The sequence below is a fragment of the Amblyomma mixtum genome, chromosome 9 (assembly GCF_055824585.1).
Source record: "Amblyomma mixtum isolate Tamu chromosome 9, ASM5582458v1, whole genome shotgun sequence".
NCBI lineage: Eukaryota > Metazoa > Arthropoda > Arachnida > Ixodida > Ixodidae > Amblyomma > Amblyomma mixtum.
In genome coordinates, this window is record NC_143020.1 from 122,508,043 (window position 1) to 122,529,827 (window position 21,785).

General features: G+C 48.8%; 2 protein-coding genes across 2 annotated transcripts in view; one reads left to right on the top strand and one right to left on the bottom strand.

Annotated features, from left to right (window-relative positions):
* Positions 1-252: 252 nt before the first annotated feature.
* LOC149331051 (G patch domain and ankyrin repeat-containing protein 1 homolog) lies at positions 253-1,329 on the bottom strand. Its single transcript, XM_089561794.1, has one exon. It carries the CDS (start codon positions 1,285-1,287, stop codon positions 253-255), a length of 1,035 nt encoding a protein of 344 aa, XP_089417920.1. The 5' UTR covers positions 1,288-1,329.
* Positions 1,330-7,384: 6,055 nt separating this feature from the next.
* The window catches only part of LOC149331052 (isobutyryl-CoA dehydrogenase, mitochondrial-like), a 419,086-nt gene continuing 404,685 nt past the window's right edge, over positions 7,385-21,785 (top strand). Inside the window, exon 1 of the mRNA XM_089561789.1 lies at positions 7,385-7,911. The gene's annotated coding sequence lies outside the window, so the exon portion shown is untranslated. The remainder of the gene's footprint in view (positions 7,912-21,785) is intronic.

Sequence of the window (21,785 nt, forward strand, 5' to 3'; positions counted from 1 at the left end):
CGATGTACAGCATCAACACAAAATGGTTCAACAAGTGCCTTATGCTATCGCATAACAGAGAAACCATATTTGAATAGCCCATTCAGAACCACTCACAGGGTAGCACAATGTCTGTAAACCAATAAAAATATGTTTGCCAGCAATTTCAGCATACCCACATGACATTATCTGCACAGTTGAGAAGCTATCCTCTTGCCACAGACGGCAAGAAGTGCGATACTTACAAAAGACGGTTTTTGCTGTTCCTGAGCGCTAGTGGAAGGATCGTCGAAACTCAATCTCCATTTCTTTCATTCTTCGAAATTTTGCCTCTTCACATTTCCTCTTCCTCTTCAGCGATCCCGCCGCGCCTTCGCGCGACTCTTTTCTGCGTAAGTTTTCAACCGCGGTCCTGTCATGAGGGCCAAAATGCGTGACCCTGGGCGCCGACGACTCGACGCCCAGTCCGCTGCGATCTCGCTTGAGCACGGTTTTCACGGGAAACTTGCGTCCCTGCTCCCGAGGTCCGAACCCTCTATCCCTGTTCCAGCCCATCCCGAGGAGCATCTGGAATCCCGCGTTGTTCTCCGGAATCTCGTAATGAGTCGAGCTGGGCGACCTACCCAGCCTAAGGTTGAACTGGTGCACTATGGACGTTTCGTGCGCCTTCATCTCGGCGGAACTGAACAGCCTGCCGCAGACGCCGCAAAACTCCTCTGAATCGCTTCGGGGGGCCTCGCGAATCTTCTCGGCATCGGGAGCTTCCTCGGCTCTGTCCAGCTTCTCGGGCTTACACAGCAGTTCGACGACGTTCACATGCCCACGCCGCGCGGCTAACTCGACGGCGATTTTTCCCTGAGTGTTTTTCAAATGCTTGTTGGCCCCTTTCTTCAGAAGGTACCGCACGCTCCGTTCGGCGCCATCGCAAGAGGCGCACATGAGAGCCGTCCAACCGAAAACGTCTGTTGCGTCCACATCGACGCCCGCAAGTAAGCACCTTCTAAGCTCGGATACGTCGTTCCTCTGAGCTGCAGTGAAATATTCGCTTACTTTTACAGCTCTAGCTCCAGTGGGAGACGGTCGGCGCCCGTTATTGCTGCACTCGGGACTGACGCCCGCCGAGGTCACAAGCCTGTGCGTGTCAGCGGACGACGTTGAGGGTTGCGAAACAACGTCTTCGTAAAACCGCTTAGCGCATTCCCCGCTCAATAACTCAGCGGCTTGTGCTGATCGAAAATTGTGCGCCGCGATGGCTTGTTGCTCCTGATCAACACCTCGCACAAATGTGACCCTCCGATGGAAGGCCATGATCAGTCGTCAGTGGTGCCTGCACTTCAATTTACCTTCCAAAACTGATGATGTGCTAGTGAAGAGCCAGCGCTGGCAGTCCTGGCCGCCGACATGCGATGTAAGAATAGAACCGTGGAAAACTTCGCCTGGTGGCACTCCAACCCGTAGCCCGTAAGCACAAGCAGTTCACGCGCGCTGCAGGGTGAACGGCATATAACATGTAAGGCCTGTAAGCAGCAAGCGGATTTTCTGGCCACCACGTTTTTGTACTGTGGCGCTGTAAGTACGCTCAAATAATAAACTAGAACCACTTTATTAGACTCAAAAATTCAATAATAAAGCATAAAAACCAACTAACCCTTTCATTTTTAGTAACTTTTATTTAATATTGTGTTATGTTATAAGACAAATGCCTGATCAAATAAATCTACATTGCGGTGAGCAAGCAGCAGGGCTATTAGTGTTTTTTTGCATGCCTCTAGCAGACTCGAAAAATGAAAGAAAGCGGTTTTCAACCGTCTTACATCGTTTCAACGCAATTTAAACTTGAAATATTCATTCCGAGAGCTTTAAGTTCTTTAAATACTAATTGGGAAACTACGATTCAAAATGCGGCTTACTCCCTCTCCCAGTGATGTTCCCAGCGTGGCTATAGCGTGGCCTCTGAGATTGGCTCCGGCGGCGCGGCTGCTCTATTGCGGAGGCCACGTTCCCAGAAGCAACTTTCCAGATGTTTGCAGATGGCGGCTCTATCTAGAACATTTTTTTCCTCCATGATCTAGAAACAGCAAATAAAATCTGTTGGCGTATGTTTCGCCATTATCTTCCAAAAAGCGTCTTTTGTTTCTTCGTTTTGCGCTCTTACAGTTATATCATAATAGCTGACGGTGAAGAAGGAACGCCGACCAAAAGAAAAACAAAAAACAAGAGGTTTCGGCTCCCGTACGGGAGCCTTGTTCACTATGCTTGAAAAGAGGGCGCAGGGATGGTGCGTAGACAGGGTTAAGATTTCCATCGTTACGGTTGAGGGTGTGAATAGTAGTTTGGGTTATTAATGATTCCAAGTTCAGGCGAGGACGTAGCTTCTTTTCGGTTGACAGCACGTGTGCCCGACCCAGTCGATGTCATGGCCTGCAGATACTGCCTGCTCGGCAATGGCATTAGAATCCACTTTTTTGTTACGTACATCGTTACTATGTTCTTTTAGCCGCCTCTCGAAGTTACCGGTTTCACCAATGTACACGGAATAAGGAACCTTAGACTACGCCACGGTATTTTTCCTTGGGAAGGGGGTCTTTGACGTTTACCAACGCATGACGCAGTTTTCTTGTCGGAACGTGGGCGATATGGACATTGAAGGTGCGCATGATGCGCGCTAAAGCCTCGCTTATTCCGGGAGCATAGGGCACGGCAGCACGTTTCAAGGGCGAGAGAGGAGTTTCGCATTGAAGTTTCATTTCATTGTGAACAAGGCTCAGGTACGCGAGCCGAAACTATAGTCGAAACGTCTTGTTTTGTTTTGTTTTTTGTTTTTTTTCCTTTTGGTCGGCGTTCTTTCTTCACTGTCAGTATGTTTATCCCCGACTAGACGAGTTTTCGTCCAACTCTCGATTTCATCATAATAGCTTTATATCTATGGATTTTTTTCATGTATGTGTATCGGTTTCACTGATAGTGTTGCCAGGCGGTTGTGTATTTAGCAATAATCTTGAAGTTTGCGAACGTGATCGAATGGCGCGGCAATCCGCAAACACCCGAATTTTGGCCACCTCGGACCGCCGTTTTTATTATTATTATTATTCATAGACCCTATGATTGAAGTCATCTGGAAATCGCAAGGGCGTGCGCGAAGACGACACTCTCCCTCCACCAGTCTTTGAATCGTAATCCCACCGCTAGCTCTGTATCCTTATCCGTACCCTCTTTAATTCAGCTTTGGGCTTCCCCAAGTGGACATGTACATGGTTTACATATACTAATAGGCTCATTTCTCTATAGTTAAAAAAAAAATCAAAATTCGTTGTGAGGAAAGCAAGTGACGCAATAACTGGGAGTGAAGGGAAGAAAGAGGGGCCGCAGTGGAGGCCTCCGGAGTAATTTCGACCCCCTGGTGATCTTTAACGTGCACTGACATCGCGCAGCACACGGGCGCCTTAAATTTTTGCGTCTCCATCGAAACGCGTGGGCGCTGCGGTCGGATTCGAACCCGAGTACCCCGGCTCAGGAAACGGGCGCCTTGACCGCAGAGTCACCGTGGTTAATAGCACTTTTTCGGAATTCCAGGACGCCGTCTCGAACTCCCGGCGCAATCGTCTCCTCTCCACCAAGGCGGGTAGGGCCAACCCCGCACGAATAGACGACTCGGAAGCCACCAAATGAGACCCTAGCTGGCCCTGACCTGGATCCTCCCCACTATACTACCCTAGTAGCACAGATTGCTGCTGGAACATTGCAGCAATGTTACCTATTTAGGCTGCATTAACGTGGCTAGTGTCCTCCTTTGGCAATATCAAGACAACATATGTGAAAAACATTGCTGCTACATTTCCCACGATGTTGTGTCCACATATATGTACAACATTGCTGCAACGTTGCCACAATGTTTCATGACATCATATGTAACATTCTTGAAAATTTTAGCAACCCTGCACAAGCATGCAGGCCTGCCAATTGGTAAGCTTCACAACATATCATAACGCTTTTCGAGGACCAACGAGAGCGACCGGCACTTGAGCTCCACAATACAGTACAACATGTAACTCATACACTCACCTCCGAGCGGATAACATAGAGTCAAGCTTATATAGCCATTCCTGAAGAGTGTCTCAAGGGTGACAGTGGCGAATAGGTAATAAACAAAGCTTTGCGACATATTAATCGAGCTGTGCATGCAATTTATAGCAGGCGCAAAGAGGTTCAGTTGCAAAGTACTGCTAGTTGAAAAAAATGTATACTGTAGCAACAGTCGGAAAACTTCTGGAACTCTGTGCTTGAAATATAATTGTAATGTTGCTTTATTGTTATGATTCAAGCATTATAATAACGTTCATCAGGCTGTATTGCCTCAACGTTGCTTCTCGATGTTGTTCCAAAGATGGCAGATGGTATGTTATCCTAACGAATTTCTGAAAATTTGGCTGCAATGTTAGCAGAGAGTGTCATCCTGACCAACTTATGGGCATGTTGCTGTAACGTTGGAGTATCCCAATGGGCACTGAACCTCTCTTGGACGTCCTGCGGACATCCTGAACGTCCGTGGGACGTCCAAGGAACTTTCAATGCCCATTGGAATGTTGCACAACATTATAAAACATTGGCGACATTGTCATAACGTTCTGGCGACATTTTGTGCTACTAGGGTATCCGCTCCCACCTCCACACGAACCCTTTCCCTCGATCATCACATGAACCACGAGTCCCAGGCCCACCACCATATCTGGCCTGTCTTCTCAGCCTCCGTAGGCGATACGGCCAAGACACCGCGTACGGCACAGCCATGCATGTGGATGTGGCTTCGTATGCACAGCCCCACATGCCTACGCTGCTGTCAATCACGTCAAAACCACAGGTCCCTCATTTTTACACTCCCAAACCGCCTGCAGACCCTACACGAGTGGTCGATCTGTCCAGGGCACATCTTTCCGCGTTCTGGGCGGCCATCATGATCATGCTATCACCTGGGTCCCAGTAAGTATACATGCAGGTCTCGATGGCAATATTATCACGAGAATATACCTACCGAGCGGTGCACACCGACATTAACCCGTCTCAACCCACTTTTCCGCCCGCCTAGACCGTCCGTCGAAATCGGTGTCTGTATACCCCCCGCCACATCACCTGCTCTAAACTTTCCCCCGCGGACTCCTGCCACCTAAGACGCGTGCGAACACTCATTTACCCTAATCTTCACAACTTACACTGCATTCAACCAACATCATATGCAGATACATGTCTCTGTTGTGGTGATATTTCTGCTGGAGTCACTATACTTTAGACCTTACAGGAACATTAGACCCTACCCATTCTCTCTATCTGGCTCAAGACATAATGTTGGGCTATTTGGTCCATAAATTCAGCAATTCTAAAAGTACGCTTTGTGTGTGCGTCTTCTCGCCCTATCTTCTTCGCGCAGTGTTATAATTGCTGAACGTTCTTATGGCTACATGGCCTCCCTCCAACCTATGCTCCTAATAAAACCAGGAGTGGAGTGACAAATATAAATAACAGCGCCACGCGCAGTTATATATGTGTGTCTTAATAAAAGCTTTTTTTTTTCTTTCTATGGTAAGTTTCGCAACTGGTAATGGGATTCACGCGATAAGCAGGCTTGGGGGTTTAACTGGACGTTTAACAGTTGTACTATTGCTTGACCACGTCGTTAGGTGTGACATCTCATGGCGAACACAAGTTGTGCCAAATTTGAATGCTACAGCAAGCTGCGAAGCTTCACATTTGGTGTAATTCGACGTGATTTAATGATATCATTCCCTTCACGTATTATTCGTCTGTCGATCTGCAGACGAAGTTAGCACCGAAGAGGTGCTTTTGTCCACGCACTACCTGAGGCTGTCATATAGGGTTTGCTTCGCGTGTACACGCGTAAACATCAACGAAATTAATTGCTAATTCAGGCAATTGCCTGAATTAAATAATTGCAGCGATTCGTCACGGCCGAAAACAACGCGGTTCGCGCGCCTGCATGCACTGCGCGCCCTTCCGTCGACCTTCCCGGAATGCTGTCATACATCCTTCATGCTTCGCGAGAGCATGGCGCGACACTGTCTAACGCGCGCCTTGCCCTCAAGGCAAAACACAAAAATAAGCTACGCGCATGACAGATCGCGTTACACTGTTTACGCGCTCCGCGAGCGCCAGAGCCGATATATGCGAGAAATGAGTCAGTGAGACCTGGCAGATGTGCAGCCGCTAACAGGTGTTCTCCATCGAGCGATGTCTTGTGCAGCTGCGACTCAGCGCTGAGAAGTCTGGGTCTTTCTTTTGTATAGATGCGCCTGAGCTGAATGAACCAGCGTAGGTGTGCGATATCGAACTCCTTTAAAGTAAGAGAGGCATACATTGCACGTGTGTGAGCTGGTGGAGACCTCCAGGCGGCCTCCGCCAGCTCACACACGTACCTACAGAGGGCAAAACGTTGTTCCGCACCTCCCAAAGCCGCCAGCTGCGACCAGGAAGTCAGAAAATGACAACGAAATCCTATAAGTTTAACTGCACATGCTAACATCCAGACCAATTTTAACCAAATGTTATCTATAGATATCGCGTGTTCAGCCCGAAACACGCCCGAAACACGCCCAGAACGTGTTCTAGACAAGCGTTTTGCCCTCTGCACGTGACCGTACGTGCCACGTAAACTGTCGATAAACACAGGCATAATGGCTTTCGGGGACGATCGCGGACGCACTCGACTATTGCGACGAAATCTATCGCGTAAGGAGAAGGAAAACACTTGCTTTTTGTATTCATTTATAAGGCACCTTCTATAATAAAAAAAAAGGAGGAAGAAAATGTCTACCGAAACATGCTCCCGTGAGGAATGGACTTTTAAACATAAGTTGCACTTAACGCCGCCCGCCTAGAGCGAAACCTAGGAAACCTTAAATCCGTACATGGAAGCCTGATAACATGTCGCCGCAAATAATTAAATGGTGTTAACAACAGAGCTAAACAAAACAACAGCGCTCTTGTAATGTTCGCCTTCGGCCTACGCCTGTCCGCGGTGGCTGAGTGGTTAAGGCGCTCGTTCCACTGAGCTGGAGTACCTGGGTTCGAAGCCGACCGCGGCGGGCGCGTTTCGATGGAGGCGAAACGCAAAAGGCACGCGTCTGCTGTGCGATGTCTCTCAGTGGACGAAATTATTCCGGAGACCTCCACTGCCTCCACTACAGCACCTCTTTCCTCCTTTATTCTTTCACTCCCTCATATGTGAGACAGTTATTGCATCACTTCATTTCCTCAAAACTAATTTTCATTTTTCCGCGCCGCATCTCTGCAGTGCTTTTGTTTCGTTTTCATTTGCCCATGTTCTATTTTATTTTCACACTATATAGTGGGCGCCCTTTGCGAGAGATGGCGCCAGCAGCCCTGTGGCGCTGGCAAGTGTCCTCCAGCAGTGACGGAGTTGCGTGTGTTGCAGCGCAAGCGTGCGTGGGACGTAAGGCGAAGCATCGCCGAGAGTTGGACCACTTACTTTCATTGTTTGTCTTCGAGCGTGGCACTCGTGCGAAGTGAAGTGATATTGTTCCCGAAATCCAGCGATCATCGATGTTCTAACACAGCATCTTGTGGCCGATCTGTGCGCCGGCAACCCGACAGCTGCTGGCCTAGCGTAGTGACGCGCCCTTGTCAAACCCCGCGAGCCCGCTTGCATCTTTCAACCAGCCTCATTTGGCGTGTAGTTTTCGCGTTATTTTCATTGTGACATCGACAGGAGTGAAGTGTGGCGCGCCCTTACGTGTCCGCCGACGACAGCAGGTGCTTCCGGTTCACCCCAAGTGAAAGTGGAATTTACACTTCGATGATCTTCGCTTGAAGTGAGCCGTGCGCTGCGCTGGCTTCGTCTGCTCAAGTTCCTACCATCGACGCGGTGTTATGCGATTGACCCAATCACGTATGCTACTCACGGTAAGTTAACAGTTCCTTGTGTCGTTCGTGGTCGCCCGGATGGGCACTTGGAAGTTTATTCCAATGAGCATACCGCCATGTGGCGTTCGCGTGTTGAGAGCGAAAGCAGTACGGGCGTTCCGAGTAGGTGAGCGGTTCGCTTTTCCTCCGCTTGGAGCGCCAGCGTCCTTAGGGTGACTGTAGAGTGGGACGCAGAAATGGCGGGAACGCCGTTAGCTGCAGCTGGTTGCTGTTCTGAGCTCTGTTGTGGCTGGCTCCGCGCATCGTGTTTTCAGGCTGAATAAAAAACGCGGAGCTGTTGACCGTTGGAGGGTGACGTTTCTGTGCAGAGTTCGCCAAGTTGCCGAACTTGTTACGCAGACACCGCGAAGTGCGTGGCGCACGTGGCCGCTACTCAGATTTTTCGCTTTCTGGAGGTGGCGCTGCTCAGCTTGGACCTGGCTGTCCAACGCCGGGCCCTCTAGCGAGCCACTGAGGTCATCACGAAGCAACACCTTGTGATCTCCTAGCATCGACCTCAAGTTCCCATTTTCTTTTTATTTTGGAACTAATAAAGTTTTTCCTCCTCCTCTTCCGGCCGTTGTGGCAATTCGTGAACGACTCTAGACCCCAAATGTTTGCTTTAGATGCCATACTTTTGTGTTAGGCATTAGCATACATTTTTGATCATGGTTTATAATTTAATATGATGCTGCTTCAGTTCCAGCAATATGTGTAAAGAGTTTTTGTCACGTCAGGCATGAAAAAACAGCAATGTAATCGCTGATACCTAGTTTTTAATACATTACAACGCTGAAGCTAGCCTGCGTGAGAACTTCAAATAACAAAAAACAACGTAGCAGCATTTATATGGCAGTTTTTTTTTATGCATCACGTGACATATATTCCTTACACGCCGCAGCTGTTGTTCCGTGGATGAAACCGAAACAGCTTGAGAAGAAAGTCAGTTATAAATAATTTCAGTTATAGATACCGCATGGTGGCCATTCTATTATTCTAGAGCTTTATGCATCAGTGCAGAGACAAAGCATGCAAGTAAAATGACTCAATGAGTAAGTACTCCCATATTACATTTGACCAAGTAAAATGACGTATGTATAATCCTTTACCTCTGGTAGCTGTTCAGACACGCTGTGTGGTGTCTGAATATCGGGATTGTGTTAGTGGCCATGTTTGCTGAATACTTTTGAATCTACTGAAGTTGTCACCTTTTTTTTTTCTGCCCGCCAGTGTCGTGCGCCGTTTCTTACAAGCATGTGCACGATTGATATGCCTTTGTTGCCAAGAACCGCAGCCTTGTGTCTCCTAAGGAACCTTAGCAATTTAGACTCTAGTGGGGAATAGAATCAATCAGCTGCATCGTGTTTAATTTCTTGTGTGCGTTTTGTTCATTTATACCTCATTAAGTTTCTATAATGATCGCCGCCAGCGTGTCTAGTTTTGTTTGCCTGTTCGCAGCGAAGCATTGAGCTTATTAACAATTACTTATTATTGGTGCTTTCACAGCCATGCCAGCTGACTTATTTCAATTCATTAAATAGCGATACATGGCCTCTCATGTGTCTGTCAATTTCTAATGATGTTTTAATTGCTTCTTTTTTTCTCTGTCCATTCAGGAACCTATATGTCTCATTTGCGTTGTTCATGGTGAACTCTATGTGTTTATTACGTATGGTTCATTCCTTATTGCTTGTGGGCCAGGGAGCCATGGTTTGCTAATGTTTTACTCATCTGTTTATTTGCACCTACATCATGGCATAACTTTCTGTCTGCCGGAAAGGCCACAGGGTGAAAATGAACATCAATAACTCGTCAGTGATTAGCAAATGAGCTTAATTTGTCCTTCACTGAAAAGGCTTCTGGGTAAAGCTATCAGCCTTGACCAGCAAAAAACTTATTCCAGGCATTCAAGAGAAAGCCATCGAGAAGGCGTATTAGCAATATTCTGACACTATTTACTTTGCTCATGAAGGTAATCTTGCTAAGATTTGACAGGCTTTGAAACACTGCAGTATGCTTCAAGACTACATCAAGATGTAGTGTATGATATCCCATTGACCCATTCAGTCCTTCACTAATTCATAATATGTAAACAGCCTATCTTTTTTTTGCCTGGAAGGACATTTCGCATAGCGAAAAAGAGCGGGTTTTTTGGGCTTATTTGATTTTATACTGTAATCATACACTCCATCAAAACTACTCATGTTGCACTCTTCCATAAACAGAACAAAGGGGCGATGGTGCGCCTTCCTTAGCTAAGTAACGACTTAATGTATAGCCATTTATTTGACTCGGGACTGTGGTATATGAATATTAGTTGCTGTTACTTCTGGCACAATGTGTTGGACCATAGGCCTCTGCAGGAGGAGCGAACGGATTGGAAAGTGCTGTAAGCAGGGTGGTGCACCCACTCCGATATTCGCAGTATGCTTAAAAGTAAGAGTCATTCAGACAGTTGGGTGGGGATAAGCAACCCGAATTAAGATTACTGCAGAAATCAAGAAGAGGAGAAAACAAGTTTAGGCAGAACTGCAGCTGGCACAGGACAGGGTTAACTGGAAGAGTGCATTGGAGAGGCCTTTCTCCTGTAGCAGACGTAGTTAGGCTGATGACGATGGGGAACCCTTATTGGGAGATGAATGAATGGTATTGCAAAAAAATAAAATGCGTCTGCATGCTCTGAATCAACCCTTTTTATCCCTTTAATGCCCATTGTCGAGAATTTTTATCATACCATTTTCACGCCATGAACTTGTTGCTATATTGAGCTTGGATACAGTAGTTGGTGTCAACACGTCCTCAGCAGCCAGTGCCTTGTGGTCAGAGTGTTTGCCGTCACTGTGAGGAGGCTGTGGAGAGAAACGGAGGCACGATTGTGTGTCTTCCTGCCAGCATCCAGCCATTGCTCCCCTCTCATTTTCCAAGAAATTTTGCATGGAAAATGGGAAGACGTTTGTCGGGTAAAAAACTGCTTACTGCCTCTAGACATCAGACATAACTTCACCAGCGAAAGAACGAGACACGAGGAGAAGAAGAAGACAGGACAACGCTGTGTTGTCCTGTGTTCTTCTTCTCCTCATGTCTCGTTCTTTCGCTGGTGAAGTTATGTCTGATGTACACCAACTAGCCCACATGGGTACCTTGTTACAGTTTGCCTCTAGACACTTGAGCTAGTTTGAGACCTTCGATTTGGACTTTCACACAACCCGGACTAGCTGCACAAAATAGATCACATGCTGATTGTTACTGTTTGGCACCATTCTAATTTCTGAAATTTTAGCGGCAGCAATCAAATTTTGACTTTGGCTGTTAAATGTAGGTACATAGGTAATGATTATTTGTTGTCTTCATAATTTGTCCATTATAAAGGGTTACTATAAGATCCTTGCATTGAAATCTCACTGGCTGCCACATTGATGTACTAGGTGCACTGTGAAAGCCTAATCCACTTACAACTTCTCAGCTAATCCACTAATCAGCTAATCCACTTACAATTTCTGGCCTTTGGTAACTCGGTGGAAGCTGTGCGCGGTACATGGCACTCCTGACGTCATATGCCAGCCATCTATATCACGACTTATACAACACCTAGAGGCAAGACCACTGTTTGGGAAGTTATTCCGTGCTAGTAAAGGGATTTGGTTGAACATCTTAAGCTTCAGGAATGTATTAAACTCTTAGAGCTCTTAGTATGAACAAAAATTGTAGCACATTGTTCATCAGCAGAGCAGAACTCCTGTAAGAGTTGAAACTACTAAGAAGACAGCTCTCTGACTATCACTTACCTGCTCCATTTTAAATTTCATAAGCAGTTTGTTTACATCAGTGATGCTGCTGACTCACTCAACTAATGTTGCGGGCAGGGCTGATTACTGATTACTGTAATTGCGTGGTATGTGTACATAATAGTTGTTTCCATGTTGTGCTACAGTACGTACTTGTTACTTTTTTGTATGTATGTGTACCTTTCATGTGCACTGCACCAGCAGTGTTATGCAACTGCAACAGAATCGCGTGGCGGGCCATACCCTATTAGGAGCAGACGTTGTAATCAAGCTTTCTAGCGGCAAGCAGCACAAATAGATAATGAAATAATTTACGACGAAAGTAAGATTATTAATTGTAAGCAGAACAGAATAGAAAAGCAGAGTTGTGTGAAAGCATTTCACAAATTTGAAATTTGACTTTGAAAAGAAAAGCTGATGAGGTTGAAAGATTTGTGGAGGGTTTGCTGCTTTGGAGCGTAGGAAAATATTTTCAGTGATTTCATCTGTGTTGAAATGTGAGCTTGCAGACATACATAAGGGATGAACTCATGTGTTTGGAGGTGTTACACACTCGTATTCAGATATAATTAATTTCTCCCTGAATCGCTAATGTAGAATAATGTCTCGGTTGCAACTTTCCCTGTTGCTGGATAGCTCCCATTTCGACTTGTCTCCTGAATAAAGGCACCAAGTTTAGGTTTTTGAATTTGTGAATTGCGAGCCTGACTGAATTCTGCCAGATTGTATATGTATGGGTGCATATAAGAGCAGTTCACAAGAGTGGAAAGTTGGGCGAGTTGGTAACGATGATCCATGATATCTAGCACAAACAGCATGAAGAACAAAGAGGGCACTAAAGCTTGTCCTTCAGTGTTTCTGTTTCGTCTTGGTCACCTTAGGTTCCCTTCAGTTGGAAGTAAGCGCCTGCGTTGTGTACCTCTTTCATTGTCCTTCGTCCTGTTCACGCTACGTATCGGGGATAAGAACAGTGCCCTCTTCAAAACAATTGTGCATGAAACCTCTGAAAGGAATCTTCAGCTTTACAGTTTGGGACCGCAAAATGTATGGTCTTTCTTTTTATTTTGTTTTTCCTGTATGCAAGCCACATCTCATAGCAAAGAAGAGCTGGCAAATGTCACTTTCAATACCAGCAAGTGTAGCGCAGCTTTTTTCCTCTCAGATGAGCCCATTCTAGAGGAGGGTACAGTTCTGAAGAGTGACAGGCAGGTGGCGCTGTGCTCTGGGCTAATGATTGGTGGAAAGAGGCTCCCATAACATGAAAACAACGAATGAGAAAAATAGTGCACAAAAACTGAAAGTACATACCATACATATTGTTCGTGCTACCTACAAGACAACGGAACTAAATTCTAACAAAATTAAACTTGTTAAAGTTATCAGTGGCAGCAATTATTTGAATTCTGGACTTGCTATGTTCTTTGGAAATCCTGTTGCATCAAATACATGCCGTGTAGCAACACAGACCTCTTTCAGCAAAAAGCTGTGGCACCTCTTCCGGTGTGTGCGTGTGCATGCGTATGTGCGTGCACGTGTGTGTGCGTGCATATGTAATTGACAGCAAGATTAAATTCAAAGACACAGTGGAAAAGCAATCATTGTGAAAGAAGCGTCTCTGTTGCGTCTTGTTGTCTGACCACGTGTGCATTTTTTCTTACAAGCATGATATAAGTACTTGGGTACTTTGCAGGAGTTATAGGGGAAGATTTTTTTCATCTAAGCACTTTTATCACTCTGGCATTTTTTTCTACTGATTCTGCTTCTTTTCTACAATGTGCCTTTCTGAATCGGCAACTCAGGCAGTAAGAACGGCATAACAGTGCTCTGCAGTGCACATGGGCATCGGATAAGGAGGGGTCATTCTCAAGAACCTGAGGGGCTTATTTATAAGGAAGGCACGATGTTTTCGGCGGCTTTGATGAGTGGTTCATTCTGCTGCTACTTTCTGGGGGTTTGTTTCTCTTCCGGTCAAGGGCTGAGGAGGCCATTTGCAGCAGGATCCATTGAGCAGGTGCGTAGCAGTGTCGCCAAACCCGCCCGTCTTGGTGGGTGGTCTTTTAGAGTAAGTGGGCGTATGTGCTTTGGTCTACCATTGTGCACCAATTATCGCCGTCTAGCCTCACCCTATGGCCACAGATTTCCTAACCTTATCACTCTGCTTGATTGTTCAGCACCCTGTAAGCGTAGTCCCCTTCCTTCCCTTGGCATTCACTTGGTCAGTTATCGGTTCTACATATGAAATGTCTTCTTTCGTATGTTCCTTCCTTCGTCTCGGTATCAGCCCGGATATCATCCACTTGTGTGTCAAGCTTATCTATGAATTGTGATTCTGAGAGCGTTTCCGGCTGACATCAAGGAATTCAAGTAAAGAAACAAATCTTCATTGGTACAGGACTCTCAGTGATGAGACAGTTGGTTCTAGTCTGTTACGGTTGACGCAGAAAATGAGCAAGTATGTAAAGGTTCGCCTTAGTCCGGTATTTTGCAATATATTGAGGTCACGAGTTCATGTGGATAGTGAGATTTTTTTTTTTTTTCAAGTAAATGTCTGTTAATTCCACTCTTGAAGTGACGCATGTTCTATGTGCAAATGTTAGTGCAACAAAGACACAATCACAAGAAAGGTGGACAAGACTGTCTTTCTTGTGATTGTGTTTGCTGCGCTAACGTTTGTACGTGGAACTATGCACCGACTAGCCCAGCAAGAAGTGTTCAGAATCAGAATTTTTTTTTATAAGTCAATCATTTGATCAATATACATTGATATGCAGAAGGAGGTCCCATAGTCGATGACTGAAAGGGGACCTCCTAAGTGTTAAGTGAAGTATGCGTCTGTATCCTCGCGATTTGATCTGCTGGGGTCTTCTGGGGTTGGTCCCAGCGTCCCAGCACACCGCGCATACTCCGGAATCGGTGCAACGAAAAAAGTTTTTTTTTTTTTCCTAAGGTCAGGAGATGAGGATAAGTATTTGCGGCTATTAAGCCCTTCTAGCAGCTACACGGCTCTCTCTCTCTCTGTAATCGCTATCGAAGCATGACGCGCAAGAGACAAAAGAGGGGGCTCTATTGCACGCTGCTGTGTATGATTGGGCCCAGCTGGCTGACATTTAGGCGGGAATTCGGGAATTTCAAACCGGTCGCTGCGTTGTTCCCTCGTTTCCTAGCTCCCTTCCCCGCCGCCTCCGTCCGTCGGCTTCCCGCTGACTGCTTCATCGTGCGTCGCGGCGTCATGCTCCCAGGCGAAGGAAAAAAAAGAAAAGAGGGAGCAGCGCGGGGGCAGGGAGGGGGGGTGGGAGGTTAGGCTGCAAACAGGCATGTGTGCCCGGCGACTGAGGCGAAGCCAGTGGCGGATCGAAAGCATGTCGTCGCCGTCTGGTGTCCCCCCTCCCCTCCGGTTCTTCTTTCTCGCGGCGACAAATCCACCACCCCCACTTGAGGTCTCCTCCTCCTCTTCTGAGCTCACCGAGGGAGCGGCACGGGGGTGCGAGGACTCCTTTTTCCCACGCTCGGTGCCGCCGCTGGCCCGGTGGTTGGGGGCCCCCCTCCCTCCCGTCTGGCCGCGGTCTGTGCCTCTTCTTCTTTCCCTCCTCCCCCGCTCTCGGCCGAGGAGGAGCGGCATTGTGCCTGGCTCCTGCGGGGAGGCATCTGCTCCGCAGCCGCTGCTGACGAGCAAGACACTTGGTCTTTGGACTGCGAGCAGCCATCGAAAAGTTGGGAGAACTGCTTGCTTCTCTTTTTTTTTTTTTTGTTTAGTGCATGCTTCCAGTCTCGGCGGCGTTTGTCGCGGGGCGCGGGGAAGAAAGGTTCGGGGGCTCCGTCATGACCCTTCCGTGGGGAGGACGGGGTTCGAGAAACGGAGGAATGCATTAAGAAAGCACTAAGCTTCGGGACGCCTTTCAAATGCAGAGGGAACCGATGGAGCGCAAGGGAGCCCTACTCCATAGAGGCTGCCTACTCTCCGTGGCTCGCTGCATCCCAGCTTCGACGGCACCCACTCTCCCCTCATGAGCAGGTAGCTTTTTCGGGAATCGGGATGCATTCTCCCCTCCTGGGTGTAGCTGCTCGCCCAGCTCAGGCGAGCATTGTGTGGGCAGGTGCCGGTCATGAGGCGTTCGTTTGAACGCGAGTCGCTGTGTCGCGCTTTGAGCCGTGCCCGTCGTCGGTCGGCCTCAGCGCCACGCTGGCTCAGCTGCGGCATTCCGTGACACAGCCTGACGAAATGTCGAAGGATTACCTCAATGGTATCGGCTCGAGCACATATGGCTGCCCCGGCGTTGTGATCCGTTCTGTCGGCTCCCTTGACAACACCAGCCCCCTCGTTAGGAGTTCTGTGGCTTGGAGTTAGGGCTCTGTGCGTGACTGCACAGTCATTCTGCATCTGAGCAGACCCAGTTGCACCGTGAAAGTGACGGTGTCTACAAAGGCGTTTATCACACACGCGCGCGCGCGCGCGCGCACGAGATATTACTTTCCCTAACTCCTCCTGTTGATCCGCGTAGGCAACTTCATGGGCTTTATCTGAAGAAAGAGTCATTTCCAGGTTAGTACCCCAGTGTTTGCCACTCCGGATGCCTGTCGAGAGGCATGACTGTAATGACTTCCACCTTAATGAAAATGCTTGGCGGGTGTGCGTGGCAGCGCGGCCGCCGCACTACCTATTCATAATTAAATTCAAAGGCGCCAAACCATACGCACACACACACACAGGAGAAGAAAGAAAGACGAGACAGAGCGCATTTCTTTCTTCTCCTGTGTGTGTGTGTGCGTATGGTTTGGCGCCTTTGAATTTAATTATGAATAGCTACCAACTAGCCCAACAACAAGTTCTTCTAAGATGCACTACATATTATCGTCGTTTTCCGGAACCCTGTAAGGGTCTCCGGAGAGCAGACGAATGGCTCCTTCTCAAATTTCTTTACAAATACAGTGCTGTGCCCGGCAGTACTGAAACACTTCAAGACAGAATTTGATGGGGGCTGCAGCCTGTGTGGAGCGACGTTCGCAGAAGTTTTCCACATGGTCTGGGCCTGCCTTTCCCATACCCGCCCATCCCAGCCCTTCGTCTCCCACCCTTGTAGGGAGGCCTGGGAAGCGGCGCTGCTCAGCTGCCATGAAACGGACCTTGGTCGCCAGGGCGCGAGCGGCATTGTACGCCATTGGTTCTACGGAATAGGAGCTCCTCCTAGATTTGTGGGGACCTGGGCCAATAGGGCCTGGGCCCAAACACCTCATTTTGCACATGGTCAATACATGTTTACCGCCACCATTCGCTGCGTAACTTATCACTCCGAGGCACGCTTCTAGCGGACGGGGCCGGAGAAAGCGGCGGCCAACCATGGCAGGGGCCGCATTGCACGCCCTTCGAGCGTCTCCCCTCCTCACCTCTTCAGCCGCGAGGCAGGCGCGCGTCGTGTTGTGACGCTCAAAGCAGTCGCTGCTGTTATGCTTTCGCTGTAGTTTGTTTACTACGGGGAGCCTCTTTGCATGCGCGCGACGTGCAGATGCTGCACATACGAACACACACACTGCGAAGCATGCCTTCGCCGCGTTCCGGGATGGCTTGTCTCGTTTGTGCGTTGCCGGAGTTCGCCCCTCCCCGCGTTGCGCAAGGCGCGTCCCCGAGCTGCGAGAGACATGCGCTTACGTCACCGCGGAGGAGGAGGATGGTGGGGGGTGAAGGGGCTCTGGCTAGCCCTGGCCCCCTGCCGCTGCAGATTCGGTTTCGGATGGTCGTCGTCTTGATGACAACCGCCGCACAATAAAACGGGCAAAACAGTATCGGCGTCAGAGGGAGCCGTTTAGGCAACCGACCGTTGCGGATGGACTCATCTGACCGCATAAAAACTCTATAGAGCTAAATAAAGTTATCCTATCCTATCCTATCCTTTTTTTGATCGCCGTGAACCTGCGATACTAGACGAGCGTTAAAGGTGCAGGGAAAAATGGCTGTGGCTTAGCTTGGTTAAGCCCGGTAATTGCGAAAGCAATATCCGTACCTACGCCATGGTTCACCTGGTAGTGTAGCTGGTGGTGGTGCTTGTGGTTAGACTTGTGGTGATGCATCGGTTATGAAATCCAATCGAATCCAATATGCTAATTTGGTAGCTACCGGCCTCGCTACGCGACCGGCTGAAATTGCAACTATAGTCGGATACAACTTAAGTGAAGCTCCGGCCACAGAATTCCTCCACGACAAAAACGTAGTTCGCTGCTTAAACGTTTCTTGTTACGTAAACAATAAGTTTTATCACAAGAAAAAAATTATGAGCTCCAGAATTTTGATACATGGATTGTCTGATTTAGTCAAACATTAAAAAGCTGATTTCGTTTACAGTTGCGATTGGCCAGTGGAGTAATACAAGACGCCGTGGACCGCGGCCCAGTGTTAGCAACTGCTGTTTTTTTTTTTTTTTAAGTTGTATCCTACATAGTATTGCTTTCGCAATAAAAGAGGCGGGCACGCTCCATCGCCGAAGCCGGGGTGGACACACACACCCATTGGTTCGTGCAGTGCAGCAGCAGCGAAGGTGCCGTTCTGTGCGGGCGTTCATTCATTCCCCCCGCGGTGGAGGGGCGAACCTCGTGCCGAGCTCGTTTTTCGCTCGTTAGGCCGGGCGTCATGTGGCAGCATGTGCGAATTCTCTTCGTTCCATCCTCGGCGGTCTCGGATGCGCGCTTTCCCACGTGTGTCGGCGAACAAGCGCAAGTGTGCTCTGCCCCCCTCTCCCCTCGCTCTGCCGCCGCAGCTGTTCTCGTCGCTGCCCGCGTAGCTGCTGCTGCTGCTGCTCGCTCGGCGGCTGGGCCTCGAGCCGGGCCCCACCGCGCGTTTCTGAGCTCGGCTACCTCGTGCGAGCAGACGAGAAGCGCGTTCGGCAGAGTGTTCCAGTTCCCCTGCAGTCGGCGGTTTAGCGCGCCAGCGAGCGCTCTGGTGCGAAAGCAGGCCAAACCATTGCTTTGAGATTTCAGAGAGCGAGTGTGACGTCGTGGAGGCGAACTCTGCGTTTTGAAAGGCGAAACCAGTGGCAGGTCCTGCCTATAGATTTGGCGCGGATCAAAACAAGGGATGCGCTTTGAGTAGCTTACGACGTCCGTCGTGTGATGTAGCGAATTCCCCCCCCCCCCCCCCCCCTCCCCCTCGTGGTCTCGCGCTCAACAGACCATAATGCAGCACGGAGGTGCAGCGGCGTTACGCTCGTTTACCATCCGACAAAGCTGCACCACTGCGCGATCTTCCCTTTGTTTTCGCGCTTAGGGTGCTTTGTAAACGCGGTATCTGGGACCAGTTCCGAGTGTACGCAAACTGTACCGAGTTTGGAACTTCGACACTGGTGCGTCTCACGAGGCTGTCGTTTTTTTTTTTGAAGCGAAGCTATTAATTGGTGGATCACTGTGCGCGTGAGTGATCCAAGGGTGGCGTGCGTGTCACGTTACCGACGACGTCACCGGCAGACGAGAAGGACTCGTCCTGACGCACTCTCTGCACAGCTGGCGATGCAGTGTCTTTGTTCGGTCGGAAAGAAACGCAAAAACTTAAAACGCACGGTCAAACACATTAACGAGTGAGCATAATCGCATAGGCATGTTTTATACCCGTGCCACACGGACAGACTTAATGCCATTAAATGCTTACTGCCTTAAGTTTTAATGGTATTCGTGCGGTGCCACACGCATAAATTTAATGGCATTAGCCTTGCTGCCATTCGCAGCCTACTGAGTTCGCCACAACTCCTTCGCTCGTGCAATGTGTACTCTCGTTCCCATTCCACGCGCAGAAAAGCATGCAGCTTTGTTAGTAACAACTTCCTACCCAATAGGAAATGGTTAATTCTTAACTTTCAGTCAGATGAGGCGTCTATATACCACATTTTCGATGTGAAGAGCGTCATTTTAACCAGCCTTATTGACAGGTACTCTCGACTTATGTGCTGTCATGCGAGTTCATGGGTACTTTTTCGACTTGTAAAGCAGGAACAGCCGTATTTTCTGGAAAATCATTTTACATTACTTTTGAACGACATTCCCGATATATATTGTGCTCATTAGCACTATTTATATTGCGATGAAACTTTTGACTGCCTTACAAGCGTTATCGTCATTCGTCACTTTCGATAATGGCATTAAATGTGGACGTGTAGCACCAACTCCGACAATAATGGCATTTTAAGGCCTTAAACATTTGCTGCCATTTCTTGTGCGTGTGTGGCACGGGTGTATTAAACACGTGGTCAAACGCATTAACGAGTGAGCATAATCGTTTTAGTACCGTTGTCACATCGAGGGGGCATCGCGGTTCGAAAGAAGCAGAGGGAATGTCCCTCACTTTTTGTGCTCTTCACGGCCGTCATCGTGCGCCTTTTCCCGCCGTCTGTGCACCTGCTGTCTGCAGTGGCCGCTCTGCAGAACGGCGGCTCCCATTTCCCGCTCTTCTGCAGAGCCGAGCAACACGCGTCCTCCGTGTGCGGGTGGATGTTGCTGCTGGTGCATTTTTCACCGCGGTCGCTCTTTTCATTTCTTTCTCCCTCCCCTGCGTGCGTGGGCCGCGCGATGGCTTCGTGAGGCCGAAGACCGTGTCGTCTGTTCCGTTGCAGCGCCGTGCGCACCTAATGTACAGTCTTTGTCAAAAGTTTAGAGAGCCCAGGGGGTTTGCTTCTAAGCCTCGCAGTGGGACTCCTGTAACATTCGTGGTAGCCCATTTCATTGGAGGAGGCAGGACCAGAAATCTTCTTACCTTCGGCAAATTTGGAGTGCTGGAGGAGGAGGAGGAGGATGTAGAATAGGAAAGGCAGGGAGGTTAACCGGAAGAATAATCGGTTTGTTACATTACACGGGGGGAAGGGGGTGAGGGGGTAAAGAAATGAAAGAGAAAGGAGAGTAACAGAAAATTGAAGTCACTATGAAACGTCACTGTTCGTTGAAGTCACAGCCTGTCGTGCAGGCCAGAAGTTCGATAGGAGCGAAGCAGTGCCTTGGAGGCCTTCTCCGCCGACGTTCGCCGCGGCCAGTGGCCGAGCATCTTCATTTCCGTCAGTGGGCGTGGATCTAGACGTTCCAGCGCACGGCTGAGAGACTGCCTTTCGGTGGTGTAGGCAGGGCAGTCGCAAAGAATGTGGGTTATAGTCTCGTCATGCCCGCAGGTGGCACATGCAGAAGCAAACCCCCTGGGCTCCAAACTTTTGACGAAGGCTGTACGTTTTAGAAGCACGTGAAGGCATTGTCCAATTTTTGTTCACAGTAGAAGTCGATTTACTGGCCCTTTCTGTCCTTGTCGGTTTTCGTCCGATAGCGAAGAACGCAGTTATAGCTGAGTAATTTGGGTTTCTCTTGGGTAAAAGTTAGCGCAACGTGAGGGCGCTCACAAGTGAGAACGACAGGACAACGCACCACTGACAACGGATTCTTCTATCGAGAGACATATTAGACACCTTTAGCATACCGTGTACCGTGTTACCGTTACCGGAGTACCGGGTGCCCGCCCACCGCCGCTGAGCCCGCGCTGATTGGTCCCGATGCTCCCCGCGCGCGCGTAGCTGCCGAGTACGTGGCGCCATCTGGCGCTGTCAAGGCGATTTGCGCATGCGCATTGGCTGCGCGCGGGCTCGCGGTACTCCGGTAACGGTAACACGGTACACGGTATGCTAAAGGTGTCTATTATGTAGGCAGGCTGTCACGTCGTCTGTCAGCTGCGGAAAACGTCAGAAAGGTGTAGAATTCGCGTTTACAAATTTTTGTGCCGCTCGTTTCGAATGCGTGGTGTCCTCACCACAACGACGCCAATGATCACTGTTCTGAAGTGAATGGCGCCGTGCCTCTGGGATCCGTATACGTGTCTCAGAAACTGCGTCGACCCACGCAGTTTGCTTGTAAAATCGGTCGGCGTTGGCGACACATGTTTTCCCTTTTTTGAGGCGGAAGCCTTTAATGCCTCATCGTTGTAAGCAGGAGTGGTCGACAGAAATGTCACGCTTTTCAATAGGTCGAAACGGTCGTGACGTCAGAGTGCGCGCATTTCAAACAGGGCAATTGTACTTTGGCTAGTAACCACGCGACCAATTAAAGGATTTGCATAGGGATGCTCCAAGTGAAATCAAT